The sequence below is a fragment of the Phyllostomus discolor genome, chromosome 15 (genome assembly GCF_004126475.2).
Source record: "Phyllostomus discolor isolate MPI-MPIP mPhyDis1 chromosome 15, mPhyDis1.pri.v3, whole genome shotgun sequence".
NCBI classification, from domain to species: Eukaryota; Metazoa; Chordata; class Mammalia; order Chiroptera; family Phyllostomidae; genus Phyllostomus; species Phyllostomus discolor.
This window is the reverse complement of record NC_040917.2, coordinates 26,192,389-26,208,168: the sequence shown is the minus strand read 5'-3', so window position 1 is coordinate 26,208,168 and position 15,780 is coordinate 26,192,389. Positions and strand designations below refer to the sequence as shown.

General features: G+C 71.6%; 1 protein-coding gene across 1 annotated transcript in view; it reads right to left on the bottom strand.

Annotated features, from left to right (window-relative positions):
* Nucleotides 1-15,780, bottom strand: part of NAV1 (neuron navigator 1) — a 130,130-nt gene that overhangs the window by 76,949 nt on the left and 37,401 nt on the right. Inside the window, 1 exon segment of the mRNA XM_028531110.2 lies at nt 7,336-8,121. Coding sequence (XP_028386911.2) covers nt 7,336-8,121 — 786 coding nt within the window.

Below are 15,780 nucleotides of genomic sequence, written 5' to 3'. Positions count from 1 at the left end.
CGGAGATGCCGTCTCAGCAGGAAACTGACCTCCAGGCGGAGTGTGGGAACAGGGGCCGGGTCTTCTGGGGCGAGTTCCTTCCCACCCCCTCGGACATCCTAAGGGGGACATCCCACCCCCTAAGGCGCAGCCCTCCCCGGCCCGCACCCTGGCCCCTGCCTGGCCGCAGCTGGTAGGAACCAGTGGGTTTGCCCCCCCACCCCTGCCCGTGCACCTGTCCCCTCACCCCTCCCCCCGGGATAAGGGGGGGAGCCGGGCTGTCTTGGCCTCACTCCTCCCCAGATGTTGTCCCAGCTGTGCGAGGAGAGGCCGCCAGGAAGGATCTCACGCCTCGGCCCTGGGAGGACCTCTCCAAAACGCCAGGAGGCTTTCAGCCAACGGAAGGACCTGGGGCAGGGGCCCGGGGTGCACAGTGGACAGACGGGCCCAGGGCCAAGCTCTGGACCGGGCCCGAGTCCCCAGGCCCGCCTGGACATGAGGACACTGACCACGTCACCCTGGTCCAGGCAGCAGGGCCCCTGAGGGAACGGCCCGGAACCGGGAGCAGAGGGGGCCACGGGGACGACGCCGGCACGCCCACTCCAGGTCCCCCTCCGGCCTCAGCCTGGCCCCCCGGCACCTCCACACGACCTGCGGCCCCGCCACACGCCCCCCCCCAACGCTCCGACACAGCCGCCTTCCGGAGAAAGTGCTCGTCCTGTCTCCGGGGGCCAGGTCAGCGTCCCCGCCCTCACCCCACAGGGGGAGGCCGCTGGCCTCGTGGGCGGGCGAGGGGCACGGAACTGTGGGGGGGTAGGGGGGCGTCCCCGGTTCGCCACACGGCCCGGGCAGGAGGGCCGGTCCACGGGGCAGAGGAGACGGACCAGACGGAGGAGCACTCGGGGGGAACGCAGAGCGGACACAGAAGCTCGAGGAAGCTCCCTCTTCTCTCCCCGGAACCCGGCTGGTCCTGCCCTGCCCTGCCCCCCGGGGTGGGGGCGTGCTGGCTGAAGCAGTGCCCCCCCGCCATGCCACGCGGGCCCTGACTCAGGGAGGCCCCTGTCCAGCCCCCCGCCCCGGGGTTGTTAACACCAGCAGGGCAGGGGCCCCGGGGCCAGGCCTGCAGCCCCCAGCTCGGCGGCTGCCCGTTGAGAGACACTGTGCATCGCACCCTGAGTGACAAACACCTCACGTGAGGCCGGGAAGGGTGGACACACACTGTGGGTCGTTATCGCTGCTGGTCTCCGGGGCTGTGAGGGTCATGTGGAGCCCGGGTCCTCTGGTCCAGGTTTCCGACCCGCCCACCGAGGATAAGGCCTGACTTGGGGCTCTAGGGGCCCCGAAGCTCGGGCTGGGCTAAGGGGCCCAGCTGGGAGGCCTTGTCCTCCCTTGGGGACAAGTCAGCCAGGAGCGGCTGCACCACTCACGCCACCTCCGGACCCTCCCCCACCGAGGTTTTCTGCCGCTGGTTCTCATGCTGGGCTGGCCTGGGCAGGGCCCAGCGCCGCTGCTGACCAGGTCGGCCTCGGGCTCAGGGGCGTCCTCCAGAGACGCCGGTCCCTCCCACGCGAGCCTGACCACCCTCGGCTCGCTGGTGTCATCCTCGCCGACCTCGGCGGGGACCAGCAGGCACAGGGTCCTCTCGGGGGTCCTCTGGGGGAGAACCCCGACTGCCCCCCTCTGTCTGGGTGTCTGTCTGGAGCCTACCGTCAGTCATACCCAGTCCGCACACATGTGCACACGCCTTCCACATGTGTGTATTTGCTGGGAACCAACCAGTGTGCCCACGTGTGTGCTCACAGCTCCGCGGGCACAACCCCCCCACCACACACCCTGCTCCCAGCCTCGCTCAGCTCTTGGGGTCCGTGTCTGTGCGCCATGCGCCCTGCTGACCCACCGCCGCCCCCTCACGTGCCCGAGTCTCTCGGCTCCTCCTGCCCAGCCCGGACACAGGTGCCGCCCGCCCCTCCACAGGACACCGGAGCTCACGCCATCATCCCACCTCCCAGACCAGACCACACCCGAGGGCGATGCCGCAGCGGACACCCTTCGAGGCCCCCCGGGACCCCGGGAGCGATGTGAGAGTGTCCCCAGCACGCGCGCCTGCCTTCGCGGAGGCCCCCACCCCTCATCACAGAAGCGCAGCCGCAGGGCCCGTGGGGCCGGAGCTGCCGCCCGCCCTGTGGCCACGGAGCGCCTGGCAGCGACATCCAAAATAGAGCCACGGTGGCTCCGGCCGAGCGGGTCCCGGCCGCTGGGCTGAGGTGGGGCTGGAGCTGAGCCGGAGGGGGGCCGAGAGCCACTCGCGCAGGGCGGCACGGGCGGTGGTGTGGGCAGCCAGAGCCGGGAGCCGTCCGGAGCCGAAGCTCCTGGCTGAGCCTGGCGCCCCCGGCGGCCTGAGCTCTGCGCTCCCTCCCCCAGCGGCACCAGGGCCGGCGCCCCCTCCTGCCCCTGGCCGAGCTGGAGCGGGGGTGCTGGCAGAAGACGAGGAGCCCCGAGCCCCCCGCCGCGGCCAGCAGGTTCCCGCTGGGCCCTCACTGGGCTCCCAGCAACGGCTGTGCCGGCAACCTGGCCCGTCTGACCCTCCCTCGGCCTCCAGCTGGGGGACAGACGCGGCTCCCGGGGTCTCACCCCGCCCTGCCTGCACCCGGCTTGGTGGGGGGGGGGGCACCTGGAACAGGCAGCGAGGACCCGGTGGCAGAGGCAACCGTGCGGGGCAGGTGGGGGGCGGTGCTGGCTCTGAGCGCCGACCGGGGCTCCCCGGGCTCCGGGCAGAGCCGTGGGGCCGTGGGCTGCAGGGTGTCAAACACACCTATCTGGGCAGCCCCCACGGGCTGTGGAGCACGCCAGCCCGCGCCGGCCCGGGACACATGGCGTGCACCTCCCCTCCGCCGGCGGCCGACACGGGTTTCCAGGTGGAGGGAGGGGGGCCCGGGTGGGCTGGGAGGAAACCCAGCCGGGTGCCGGGGGGCAGACGTGAGCGGGAGGGGAGGGGGTCCAGGCGGGGGCTGGACAACACCAGACCCAGGAGTGAGGGGAACAGGTCTGGCTCCTCCTTCTGTCGTTTTGTTTCGAAAGGAAAGGTGGGGCAGGAGACGGACAGGGGTCTGACCTCAGGCACAGGAGAGGGGGTGTGGGAGAGGCGGCAGGTCTGGCCCCCAGGCGGACACTTCCAGGAGGCAGCATCTGTGCTCCCCGGCTTCCCAGGAAAATGAGGTAGTGAGCGTGCTGTCACTAGGAGCGAGTAAACAGAACGCCCACCTGCCTACGGTGCCATGGAGGGATTCGTCTCAGCTCTAGGTGGGCGGCTCAGCCGTCCTGCGCTCCGTGAGGTGCCAGGGACGGGTGAGGGGCGGCGCACCCGCGGGGAGGAGGGGCGGGCTCACGGCCAGGCTGCGCAGGGAGACAGCACCACACGCGGCTCAGGGAGACTCGGGGTGCTGCGCTGCGGGAATGCACCCTCGGGGCTCCCTTCCGCTGACCCACCCACACCCGCCCCCCTGGGGTCAGAGGCCGCATGTGCAGAGGGACCGGTGGGGGGAGGACGCGCCGGGTGCTGGCGGCCCAGGGCTGGGGCGGGTCAGACGCGGCCACAGGTTCGGGCGGACGTGGGGTGACGCTCGTGGTGCGGGAGGAAGGTGTCGGAAGGCAGCCGGGACTTCAGGGGACATGCTGCCCGGCCCGTGCCCGCCCGGCTGTCCCCGGGCTGGTTCGCAGAGACGCGGAGTCCCTGCTGCTGCCGTGCGGGACAGGGGAGCGGCTTTGGCTCACGGGTCCGAAGGAGGCTCCGCCCACTGCCGGACGCCGAGCCTGGGAAGGGACTTCCCGAACACCCGGAGAAAACACACATTTCCCTCCAGGCCGAGCTTCGGGGGGGAGGACACCTCAGAGCTCCAAGGCCCGAGGGGGTTCCTGTGCACACCCCGCACCCCCCCACCCCAGCCTGGCTTCTGCAAGGTCCCCCAGCTTCTGTGGGGGGGGGGCCCACTCTCCTGCCGGGTCTTGGGGGCCCCAGGGGAGGCGTCATGTGGTTCGAGGTGGGGAGCGTCTGACCCAAGGGTGCATGCTGGGGGAGCCTGCACACCTGACCTGTCTGTGCTGCCCACCAGCGACCCCGAGACCACTCGGCCACCCCCCAGGGCCGGGAGCGGGAAGAAAAAGCTGCTTTTGAACCCGTGGCTCCCCCCCACCCCCGCACACGTCCCAGGACACCCTCCATGGTGCCCGTCCGCCCTCAGGCACGTCCCCCACACCCACGCCCACCAGCGGGCTGAGAGACCAGGCCTGTCTGGCTCCCCCGAGGGCCTGGCTGTCGCCACAGCAACCCCTGGCCTGGGCGCTGACACCTTGGGGAGAATGTGGTACCAACACCGTCTGGAGTCCCTTTGCACCCTGACCTGGGGCTGCCTCACCGCCCCCTTCACCCCTTTTCCTGGGGGGTTAGAGGGGAGACGTTTGGGGAGCTGACGGATGGGGGTCGGAATCCTTGACCCGGGGCCGAGGTGGCAGGGCCGGTGGCCTGGGCTCTCCTCTGGTGGCCTGGGGCGGCCCGAGGTCCGGCCCCTGCTCTGCCCTGATCCCCAAGCCCCGTCAGTGGGGGGGGCCGGGCAGGGTCTCTTCCACTCACAGTGGGGTCACTGGGTCCCCGACAAGGTCTCGAAGCTCAGGACTCCCAGGCAGGGGGCCGGGCGTTGCAGCTCGAACGCCGCCCCGGGCCCGGGACCACGCTGCCCGATGCCCTCTCGGGCGGCCACCCTCAGCCCCCGCGTCCCTGGGGTTCCTCCCGGGGTGCCCCTCGGGGACCTTGGTGATCTGGCAGCTCCGAGGCGGGGGCGGGGCAGGCGGCAGGCCTGGGCCATCTGGGCCCCAGCTGATTTCAGGGAGGGGCGATCGGGTTTCAGCTGTTCCCTTTCATTCCAGAAAGGCTCTTACTCGGAGCGGCCTCACCCCCTCCTTCGGACACTGGGTCTTGGCAGCTTCTCGGGGCTGGGAGGATACCGGGGGGCGCTGTCGCAGGACTCCAGGCCTCACAGCGGGGAGCACGCACCCCGTGTCTTCAGCCACCCTTGGGAGACGCCGCGGCAGCAGCCATCCCTGCCCCCGGAGGCTGCCCTGCTCCCCACGGAGGGCTTGTCCCAGTAACCTGGACACCTCTGTGGGCTCCACCACCCACCACCCACCGGCCTGCCCTCCACGCCACCCGCCCAGGGTCCTCAGGGCTGAGGACAGGACAGCAAGTTTGTCAGACTCCCCAGCCCTCTGGCCCCACCAGAGCTCGCCCTCTGAGGGGCCCCCAGGGCAGGGCTGTGGTCTGGGGGCCGCCCCTCTCTCCGCCCTGGGAGAGCTGCGTGGAGGAGTCTGCCTTCCACCGGGACCGAGCGCAGAGGAGTCTCCGGCCCTGGGAGCTGCCGCCCTGCCTTCTGGCCCGGGGAGCGGGAGGGCGCGCCCCCTGCTCACCATCCAGGCTGCTGCGGGGCCCCCCCGTAGGCGGGCATGGAGGGGGGACGATGCTGAGCAGCAGTGGGGACCACAGCCAGCCCGAGGGCCGATTGTCGGGGTGTCTGCGGCCGCTGCCTCTGGAGAAGCCACTAAGGCAGCCGGGCAGCCAGGTGCTGCGGCAGCGGGGACCCCCCAGCCTGGGGAGAGCGGGATCAGCTCCCTCGTCCTGAAGAGGCACAGCCTTGACCTTGAAACCACAGGCGTGCCCTCTGCGCTGCCGAGTCCCTCACACGCCCTGCACCCCTTCAGCCCCGCGCCTCCCTCTCCTCCGCCTGCCCCCACCCCCGTCCACCTGGTGCCCCTCCGCAGGCCTGGCCACAGTGCAGGGGTCACCCCTGCCGAGGCCCAGGGCAGGCCGCTCAGCCGGTCCGGTGCCACCACGCGACCCCTCTCCTTTCCTCCCTCCCGCTGCGCTCCGGGCGGGGGGTTCTCTTCGCTCTTATTGTCTGTCTCACCCCCGGCAGTCCCGGGCACAGGCTGGCACACCGCGGAGGCCACCGGTCGCGTCTGCGCCCGCAACCCCAGCCCCGCTTGTCCCTGCCAAACCCACAGGCCGCCGCCCCCCGCGAGGCCCCCGATCCTCGCCCCCGGCCCGAACGGGAGTCGGGGCTCCCGGGAGACTGCGGCAGGGCCCACCGGCCTCCGGCGCAACCGCAGCCTCCCCAGGCCGCCACCCCTCCGTCCACGTCCATTCCCGCCCGCCCCGCCTCCGCCAGCCGGTCCCTCGGACGCAGCCCCGCCCCCGCACACGCGCGCGGACACGCCCCTTCCCAGCCCCCGCGGGGCGGGCACCGGCCTGGTACCCGGGAAGCTCTGTCCCCGGGCGCCCACAGCCCCCATCCCAACCACCGCAACAAGTCGGCGGAGCCAAGGTGGCCCCGCGGGCTCCCGGCCGGCGCCGTCCTCCCGCGGCCCCAGTGCGGCCGTGTGGGCTCCCGAGGCACCGCGGCCTCGCACCCTGCGCGGCCCCATCTATCCCCTCCCGGCCGCGGGTCCCAGTCCCGGGGCCGCTCGGGTTTTCCGCACAGGCGCCCGGCTCGGAGAACAATGGAGCCGCTCTCCGGGCGGCCTCCGCCAGAGCAGCGAGCTTTGCTCCTCCTCCCTCTCCGCGGCCCCGCTTCCCTTGGCGCAAGGGCGCCGGCTTCCCGGTCAACCAGGCGGCGCGGGCGAAAGCCGGACCTCTCCACACTCTCTAGCATCCGGGGGTTGGGGTTTGGGCCGGAGCCGGCGGAGGGACGGGACGCGCATCCAGATGCGCGCAGCTGCCTGCGCGCCGCCCCTGCCGCCCCAGAGGCGTCCCCTGCCAGAGCCTCACACCCGGGATGTCCGACCCGTGTTCCCACCGGGGACCCACCGAGGAAGTGGGGCCTCAGCGCTGCTCGGGGCCGCGGCCGCACATCTGCTCCCCGCACACGTGTCCCCGGGCCCCGCTTCCCCCGCCCCAGCGATGCCGGATGCGCGGATGCGGCGCCGGCCGCAGCACCGCGGAGGCGCCCTCCGCCCCACTTCTGCCGCGTTAGGGTTCAGGGGTGTCAGACACCGGGAAGAAGCGAAGAGGCTCTGTTTCCGAGAACCTCCCGCCCGGCACCGCATTGTCCAGCCTCCCCCCCCCGCCCCGGCCCCCGGCCGGCCACGGCAGAGCTCCCTGCGGGTGACACTGGAGAGGAGGCGCACGTTAGCCAGGGCGTCTGGCGGGTGGCCAGCCCTGCACATCTGGGCGCGGTGCCCTCTGACGGCCGACCCGAGGGCGGGAGAGCCCGGCGGGGGGCGGGGGGGCGCTTCCCCCACACCTTCCCGTGCAGCTGGCTGGGAGAAGGGAGAAAGGAGAAGGGCGGGGGGCGCGGCGGCAGGACTCACCCAGCATCTGGCTGAAGAGGAGCTGCTCTAGGTCCCCCAGCACCGTCACGACCAGCTCGGGGTCCACCTTGAGGAAGGCGCGCTCTTCCTGGCCCTTGGCGGGCGGCACCGGCGCGGAGCCCTTCTGCGCCTTGGCCTTGCTGGAGAGCAGCTCGTCGTCCGACTTGCCGTCGTCGCTCACGGCCGCCTCCGGCGCCTTGCTGAGCGGCTTGACCTCGGCGTAGGGGCCGCGCGGGATCCGGCTGGGCTTCCCCAGGCTGGGCGCCAGCGGGGCCAGGGGGGTCTTGGCACCGCCGGCGGGGCTGCCCTTGGCCTGGAAGAGCGAGTGCTCCGACTTGGACAGCGTCTTGGACATCAGCGGGCCCTCGCGGCCCTTGGACCCCGCCTTGCCCAGGCCCTTGGGCGCCTTGGCCATGTCGTCGCTCCACTCGGGTTCATAGAGCTGCAGCTTCTTCTCCGAGTCCGTGAGGAACGACAGGTTGGTCAGCGACTTCTGCTTGCGCAGGTTGGAGGCGGGCGGCCCGCCGGGGACTCGGCCGTCCACGCTGCCGGACTTGAAGACCTTCAGCTCCGCCGCGCTGGCCTTGGCCACGCCGCCGCCGCCGCCGGGCGCCTTGGCGCGCTTGGGTAGCATGCCTCTGCCGTCCGCCGCCGCCTTCTTCCCCGCGCCCCGGGGCTCGTCCGCGCCCTCGTCGCCGCAGCCGCTCAGCTCCACCTCGGGCTGCGCGCTCTTGACGCTGCTGCCCAGCATTCTGCCTGCGAGGAGCGCATGGACGATCCGCGCGTCTGCAGGCACCGGGCGGGGGAGCGCGGGGAGGAGGAGGCGGGGGAGGGGAGGGGAGAGAAAGGACGGAAGAAACCGGGGAAGAAGGGAGAGGAAGGGGGAGGGCGGAGGGCGGAGGGAGGGCGGCAAGCCAAGCCCAGCCGGGGGGCGCAGAAGAAGCGCGAGGAAGGAAGCCAGGGAGAGGAAAGGGAGAGGAAACGGGGAGCGAAGGGGAGGGGTGGAGAAAAGGGGCGGGCGGGGAAATACAAATTAAAATGTAAAAATCCGTCAAAGGGAGAATGGAAGCCCCGGAGCCTGCCCGCCTGCCCCCCGCCCAGGGGTCCTGGGGCGTTCGGGGCAGCGCCCGCTCGCCCGCCCGCCCGCCCGCCCGCTGGAGCCGGGGCTGCGGCAGCGGCTCCGAGGGAGGGAGGGAGGAGGGAGGGGAGGCGGCGCAACCAGGCGGGGGAGGAGTGCGCGCAGGGAGGGGTGGGGGCGCGGGCTGTGCTATTTCTGGCTTAGAGGGGGTGGTATCTGCCGCGGAGATGCAGGGGCGGAGGAGTTGGGGTACCCGCAGCGGGGGTGGGCAGAGGTAACGGATGCATCGGCTTTTCTGCTGCTTTGGGCGCAAAGGGGGTGGCTCCCACGGAGCCTGGCGAGGGAGGGAAGGGTCTGGGGAGCAGACCTGGGGGCGCAGGTGAAAGGACTGAGACAGCAGCTCCCCAGGAAGCCGGGGGGGGGGGGGGCTCTCCCGGGGCCTGGGGCCGCCTGCTGGGGGGGGTGGGGAAGGAATATCCAGGTGGCGGTTCCCCGAGCCTTCTGGTTCCGCCCAGGGGGCTCCGGGTCCCACCTGGTTCAGCCCCTGAGGCACCGGCCTGCGCTCCGGAGGGTGCTTGGAGCCAGGGCCTCGGGAGGACTGGGGAGGGGGGTGGGGCATCGAAGGAAAAGGCTAATTCTTGGGGTTGGGATTTTGGGCGCCCATTCTAATGGGCTGCGTGACCTTGTCAAAGTCACTGCACCCCCCAACCCTCCCCCACCTCCTCTCCCCACCGCATCCACCCGTGGAAAGGCTCCCCAAGCATGAGGTGCAGGGCCCACCCCAGGTTCCTTGCCTGAAGGCTGAAGGGAGGCAGCCCCCGGGCCTCAGGGGAGAGACGGGGGGACAGAGGCCGCAGGGTGGCTGGGGTGTCCCTCCATAAGGGGACACTGCCCGCCCTCTGTGGTCTCTCACGCCGGGGCCGGGGTCCTTAGACGAGAAAGAGGCCAGCCAGCACCGGTCCCCAGGCCATCTGCCCGCCCACCCCCAAACTGGGCTCCCTCGCCCCGTCGCCCGGCACCTGAGGAGGCTGTGTGCTTGCGTGTCACAGTCCACGCCCTCTCCTGGTGCCGCGTGGCCCTTGCACCAGGGCCCGTGTGCATCTGTCTCCCCCACCCCAGCCCCGGAGCTGTCCACAGGTGGAACAGTGTCTCCGCACCTCGCACGGGTTCGAGCTGCAGCTGGGTGTTGAATGGACCCGGAGGCCTGGCTGCTGGACACTGGATGTGGCCCCTGCCTGCCCCTGGTGTGTCTTAGGACCCCGCCTTCAGTGACCCCCGGGCTGGGCGGAGAGGCCACGAGCCCTCCAGTCCCAGGGGCCCCAGCAGAGCAGCTGGCCTGCCCACAGCGCCGGGCACAAGGGGCTCTCCGGTGGAGGGGGCTTTGCTAAGAAGCCCAGACCCCCTGGCTGGGCCGTGGGGACCCAGACCCTGCCCTCGGGGGTCCGTGTGTGGCAGGGAATACAAGGGCAGATGAGGAAGAGTCCTGTCCCCGGGGAAAAGCCACGTCACGCAGGCCCACGCGTCCATCACAGGTAAGACGCACGCAGGTGTGTGTGCGCTAGGTGCAGGGACAACCTGAGCGAGCCTGGGGCCTACCAACCGGGCCCCTGGCTGACAGCAGGGAAGGGTGGGGAAGCGGGGCAGGTCCCCGGGCTGCGGCGTGGTCACAGCGAGGGTCAGCCCGAGAGCAGGGCAGGCGGCAGGCGGGCCGGCCCCGCACGGACAGCACCTCCGGGGCGTGGAAGGTGTGAGCAGAAGCTCGCCAGGAGGCCCTGTGCCCGAGGGCGTGGGCAGCGTGGCCCCGGGGCCCGTGTCCAGCCCTTCCAAAGCTCCCGGCAGAGCCAGGGCCTGTGACAGCACATGACAGGCCGACCACAAGGATCTGGTTGAAGGGACTGAGCTGGTGCCACGCCAGAGCCGGACCTGGGCACAGGGGGGACGTCCCGAGGACGAGGCCAGTCCCAGGATGTCCTCTCTGGACACACGAGCCACTCCGGACGCTGCCCGAACCCAGGATCCCCGCCAAGGAAGGACCGCAGCGCCCAACCCCCGGGCCACCGGGCCCTCCCCCTTCGACGGGAGAGATCGCGGCCACCAGCAAACTCCTCACCCTCGTCCTCGCCCTCACCCGGGGCCACGCTCTGAGGCGCACGAGACGCCGTGACCCGACCCCGAGGGAGCCCCCCCTTCCTGGAAAGAGCCGCTGGGGGCACGCGCTCTCCGATCTGCCTGCCGCGGGGGTTCCCGTCCACTGTGTGTCTGCGTGGTCTTCTCCTGCACGTGACCCCACCTGCCCCCCCGGACACGGAGGCGGGGATGGGTGCCCTCCGGCCGGAAGGCCCGGCCCACCCACGCGTCCGGCTGTAGGCAGAGCCTGGTCGGTCCTCTCTCCCCGGGGTCACCTGGACGCACCCCGCCCCGTCTCCGGTACCCACAGCTGTAGGCCCGCCCCCGTCGCAGTCGGCCCTGGGCCTGCATGAAGCATGGCCCCACTGGTCACTCTGTCCACTGGACGCCTGGGGTCCCAATCTTCCTCCCCCCCCCCCCCCCCACCGCTGTGACCCGACCCCTCACCCCTCCCTTTATCCCTCCTCTGGTTCCTGCACGCCTCCGCTCCAGGGCGTTACCCGGACCCCTGAGTCCTTTCCTGTCCTTCCTCCGGGAGGCAGCCCCGGAAACCCGCCCCTTCAGGACGGGCCGTACCCCCCCCCCACGCCCTCCACGCCCCGCACACGCTTCTGAACTCGTGGCCACCCCTCAGCCTGTTCCGCAGCAGCACCCGGCAGGCTGATCGGACGAGCCCACTCGGCAGGGACCCCTCGAGGGCCAGTCCTCCCTCTGTCCACAGGCCACCCGCCCCGGTCACCCCTCAGAGGGTCTCACTGTGGCCACGTGGCGGCCGGTCCCTTCCCACTGCCCTCTCGACATGTTGGAACCGTCCGACGCTCCCTAGCGTGACCTCTTTCCCACTCCCTCCCCTCCCCCTGAGTTTCCCACCATGCCCTGCTGCACAGGGAGGCTCTGCTGCCCTGGCAACAGCCACTCCCAGTGCCGGTCCCTACAGCCCCTGTGGACGGTGGGTCTCCCGGAGTGAGTCCCAGGAAGACGGGGGCCTCCCCTGTCACCCCATCCCCACACCCAGCTCTGAGCCCCTCCCACTGGCCAGACAGACAGGCTGCGAAGGGTCCCCCCCCCAGAGAGAGGCTGGCCGCCAGGTCAAGGAGGGAGGTGACAGCGGGCGGGGGGGGATGCTGGGGGGCCTGCAGAGGGGACCAGGCAGGGCTTGCCTGATTTCCCGAGGAGGGGGGGGCAGGGAGAGCGGCAGCTCCAGGATCATGCAAGTCCCCAGACCCCGGTCCCCCGGCCCTGCCCCTCCCCCTGCCCCCCGTCCTGTGATGGGGGCTCAGTGGCTAGGCCCCGTGTGCTGAGCGGCAGCCTGACCCAGGTGGAGGAATGAAGACGCAGGCTCGGAGCCAAGGAGAGACTCGGCACTTCCTCACCCTGTGACTGACTGCTGGGGGAGACCCCGGTGTCCGCTGCGGGGGGGGGGGGGGGTCTGGTTAGGGTCGGGACTGCTGGGGTGGGGAGAGAGGGAGAGAAGGTGGGAGGGCAGGGCGGGGCTGCCCTGCCCGGTTGACCTTGGGAGGTTGACCTTGAGAGGTGACTTGCGAGGGGGCGGGGTCTGAGGGTGGGCAGTGGGCTGGTGGCTGAGGGTGACGTGGAGCCGGGTGGGGACGCTGGCAACGGGGAGGACGGTCGGGCCCCGGCCGCGTTTGCAGGAGAGCTCTGACTGTGCCGGCAGGATTCGCTGCCGGAGCCGCGGTGACGGCTGAGTGGGAGCAAGTGGGGGGGACGGTGCCAGAGGTCCGGCCCCGGCCCAGTGAGGCTGGAGCCCGCACCTCCCAGAGGGGACGACTCGGGAGGAGCTGGCCGTGGTGACCCCGTCCTCGGGACGCCGCCCCCGACCCCACACACCCCCCCGCCGGCGGCCCCTTGGACACCTGCCGAACACCCATGGCCAACACTCTTCGTTCACCCGTGTGGATCCGCCGCTGGCCGGTCCACCCGGGACGGGCCGTTTCTCCACCCCCTCCCAGCTGCTTGCGCACAGTGGGGCTCTCAGGAGCGACGGTGGTGAAGTTAATGAGCGTGCACCCCAGAGCCCGCGTGTCCGGGGTGTAAACAGCAGGGACCTCTCGGAAACCCGCGGCCAGAGACGGGGCAGCCGGTGAGCGGAGGGGGGGCCGGGCTCTGGGCCGGCGTCCCTCCCTCCCCGTGGCCCCGGGCCACAGCGCGGCCAGCACCTGCCCGTCTGTGCCGCAGGCCTTCAGGGAGACGACGCCGGTGCCCATTGCACCTGAGACCCCCCTCCTCCCCTGTCTGCGCTCTGCTCGGGGTGGGGGCAGAGTTCCGCCCCGCCTCTGGGAGGCAGGGGCAGGAGTGGGCAGGTGTCCTTGGGGTGCCCAGCACCAGTGGCCGTCCCAGCTGGAGCTCGAGCCCCACCATCCCTGCCACCTGGGGAAGAATAGGGGCCAGTGGACACGGTGCTCCTCCTCCTCCACGGAGGCAGCAGCCGCTCATGCCTCATCCAGGAAGCCCTCCCTGATGCATCCACTGGCCTCCTCGCAGCCTTGCTGCCACCTCTGCTTGGCGCGGCGCCGGTCACTGAGGACTGACTCCTCAGGGCCCGGCTCTGTCCGGGAGGCCCCCCGAGCCCAGGGCTGGGGACGTCCCTTCTGGGCCTCGAGCCCAGGGGTGTGGGCTCGGAGGAGGCCCGCCGCCCGCCGGCCTGGGGGAGCAGGAGGCTCGGCACCCTGAGGCGGAAGTGGGGCCGGGAGCCGTGGGCGGCAGTCTGCCCTCTGCCCGCGCTGTCCCGGGCACGGCCTCCGGAGGGTGGGCGTGCTGAGAGGCGCCAGCCCACAACCCGCATTCCCGGGAGCTGGACGTGCCCCCCCCCCCCGTGCCCCCACCCCCAGCCTCCACCCAGCAGCCCCCCACCCAGGGGTGTGAGGTGGGAGGGCGGAGACCAGGCCCAGGGCCTGAGGACGGCGGCGCCGCTGGAGGACCAGGCTCTCCAAGACCAGGAGGGACGCAGGCCTTCCCCGCCGGGCCGGCGCTCCCAAGGGCGAGGGTGCGTGGCTGAGGGACCCCTCCCCTGGAGCCGAGGAGGGACCCTCCTTCGGCAGCCGGCCCCTTGGCAGCGACCTGGGGGTCCCCGGCTGGGAGGCCTGGCTGAGGGCTGGGCTGCGGCTCCGGTCCTGACCCCCTGGCTGGAATAGGGGGTCCCCCTCCCCCAGCAGGGGGTTCTGGGTGTCTCCTTCCTGTTCCTCTTCCAAGGGGGCACAGGACGGGGTGCCGGGACCCCTGACCTCCCACGAGGAGCAGGTCTCTGACTTGGTCCCCTCCGTGCCTCCCAGGCACACCTTCCTTAGGGCCGCCCGGAGCGGGTGTCACAGCAGCGGTGGGCCTGCGAGGGGCCTTCTGGGTAGGTAGGGAGAGTGTGCTCGGCCCGGGAGAGTGAACTCTGACGTGGGCACACACCTGACCCGTTGCATCCCTGCAGGGCCGGTCAGTTTAAGGTCACCAAATCCCAGTGCCAGGTGGAACCTCAGAGACAACCTCACGCCACGTTCTGCCATGGGACAGCGCTGACCTGGGTGTGACAGGCCTCAGTCCCTCCCCTCGGGCCAAGGACACCCGGACGCCGGCGCACAGAACCCCAAGGCCCCGCCCCGAGGTGTCCTTGCCGGCTAGCGGCGGCGGCTCTGCAGCCTTCAGCCGGACTCGGCGGGTCCATGGGGCCGACCCTCAAACACAGGGCTTGTGTCGGGGAGAGGCCCGGCCGCCCCGGCTCTAGGGCAGCTCCTTGGTGCCAAAAGTGGAGAGGCCCCTGCTGGAGCGAGGAGGAGGACCTGTGCGCACCTGACCCTGAGCCGGCGGGACGGACTCCTGCCCGCTGGCTGCCGGGAGCAACGCCCCCCCCCACTCACACCCCGTGCGGCTGTGCCCACTCCCCCCCCCCCGCCCCCGGCACCTGTGTGCTGCGCGAGGCTCCGGGGGCTTTCCGAGGGGCCGCTGAACCGTGCCGAGGTGTGCCGTGCGTCGGCAACGCCGCGGATCCTAATCGGATAATCGCTGGCAGTTACTGGGCGTGTGACAACGCCGTGCGAGTGTGGAGAACACTCGCGGGCGCGCGGGTGGGCGCTCAGTGTGAGAACCTCCCGCCCCCACGGCCCGGTTTCGTCACCAGGCGCTGACCCCCTCCCCGTGCCTCCCGCCCTCACGGAACCCAGGGGCTCGGCAGGAAGGACGCAGGGAGCGCGGGGGCCTCGCCCACCCCCAGACGGGCCAGTCCATGCCTGCACAAGGGCTGCCCCTCCTCTCCCCGCCCCACAGCGGGGGGCTTGGAGGTCCTCTGTCCACCTGATCCCTGGGTGCAGGCGGGAGGAACCCCAGAGCGGGGTGACCCAGCACCCCTCCGCCCTCTCCCGCCCTGCCCGTGACCCTCATTGCCTCCAGCTCCCCCTGAAGCCGGACTCCCCAGCCCGGGAGGTTTTTGATTCCTTCTGCCCGTAGGACCGGGGGTCCCGATGTCCGCAACGTGGAAGGTCAAAGGTGCCGTCAGCTGCTGTCTTCCGACTCGTCTGACCTCTGACCCAGCTCCCAGAAGCCTGTTTGGTCCCAGGCACCGGTGCCCGCCCTGCCCCGCAGGGACTGCCCCGGGCGTGCCCCGGGAAACACCGCTGATGCTGTCGGCCCAGAGGGAGGCCTGTTTTCCAGTCAACTGTCTGCACGCCCTTCCTGCACGGACGGCTGGGACAGAGGCTCGGCTCTGCCCGGAAGTCCCCAGGGGGCAGGGGACACGGTGGTGTGCGCTCGGCGTGAGATGACACGGGTTTGGGAGGACGGAGCGGCGGTGACGCCCTGGGCCTGCTGGACGGGGGCTGTGCTCGCTGAGCCGGCTCCTTCCCCGGCACTGGGCAGAGGTTGGGTGAGGGGGGACCAGGCTGGGCTGGGCCCGTTACCAGGGTGACGTGGTGAGTGCCGGCAGCAGAGGGGGTTGGGGGGTGACACCGGATGAGGGGGGCTCTCTGACCAGCCTGGACTGAAACCCCGGCACGGCCCCCCGCCAGGTGTCCCCAGAACCTCCCCGAGCCGTCTCCTCGCCTGTCCCCGGGCAACAGGGCGACCTGCAGAGGGCCGTGCCGGGTGCTTGAGGAGGAGGACGCGACGCCCCGCGCGCAGTAGGTGGTCAATAAATGACTGTCGTCGTCACCCCTGGGTCTCGTGGTGCTCGGGGCGTCGTAAGGCAGCGGTCACCCGCTGCTGACCGTGCCGCCGTCACCTCAGGGGAGTCGCTGTCCCTC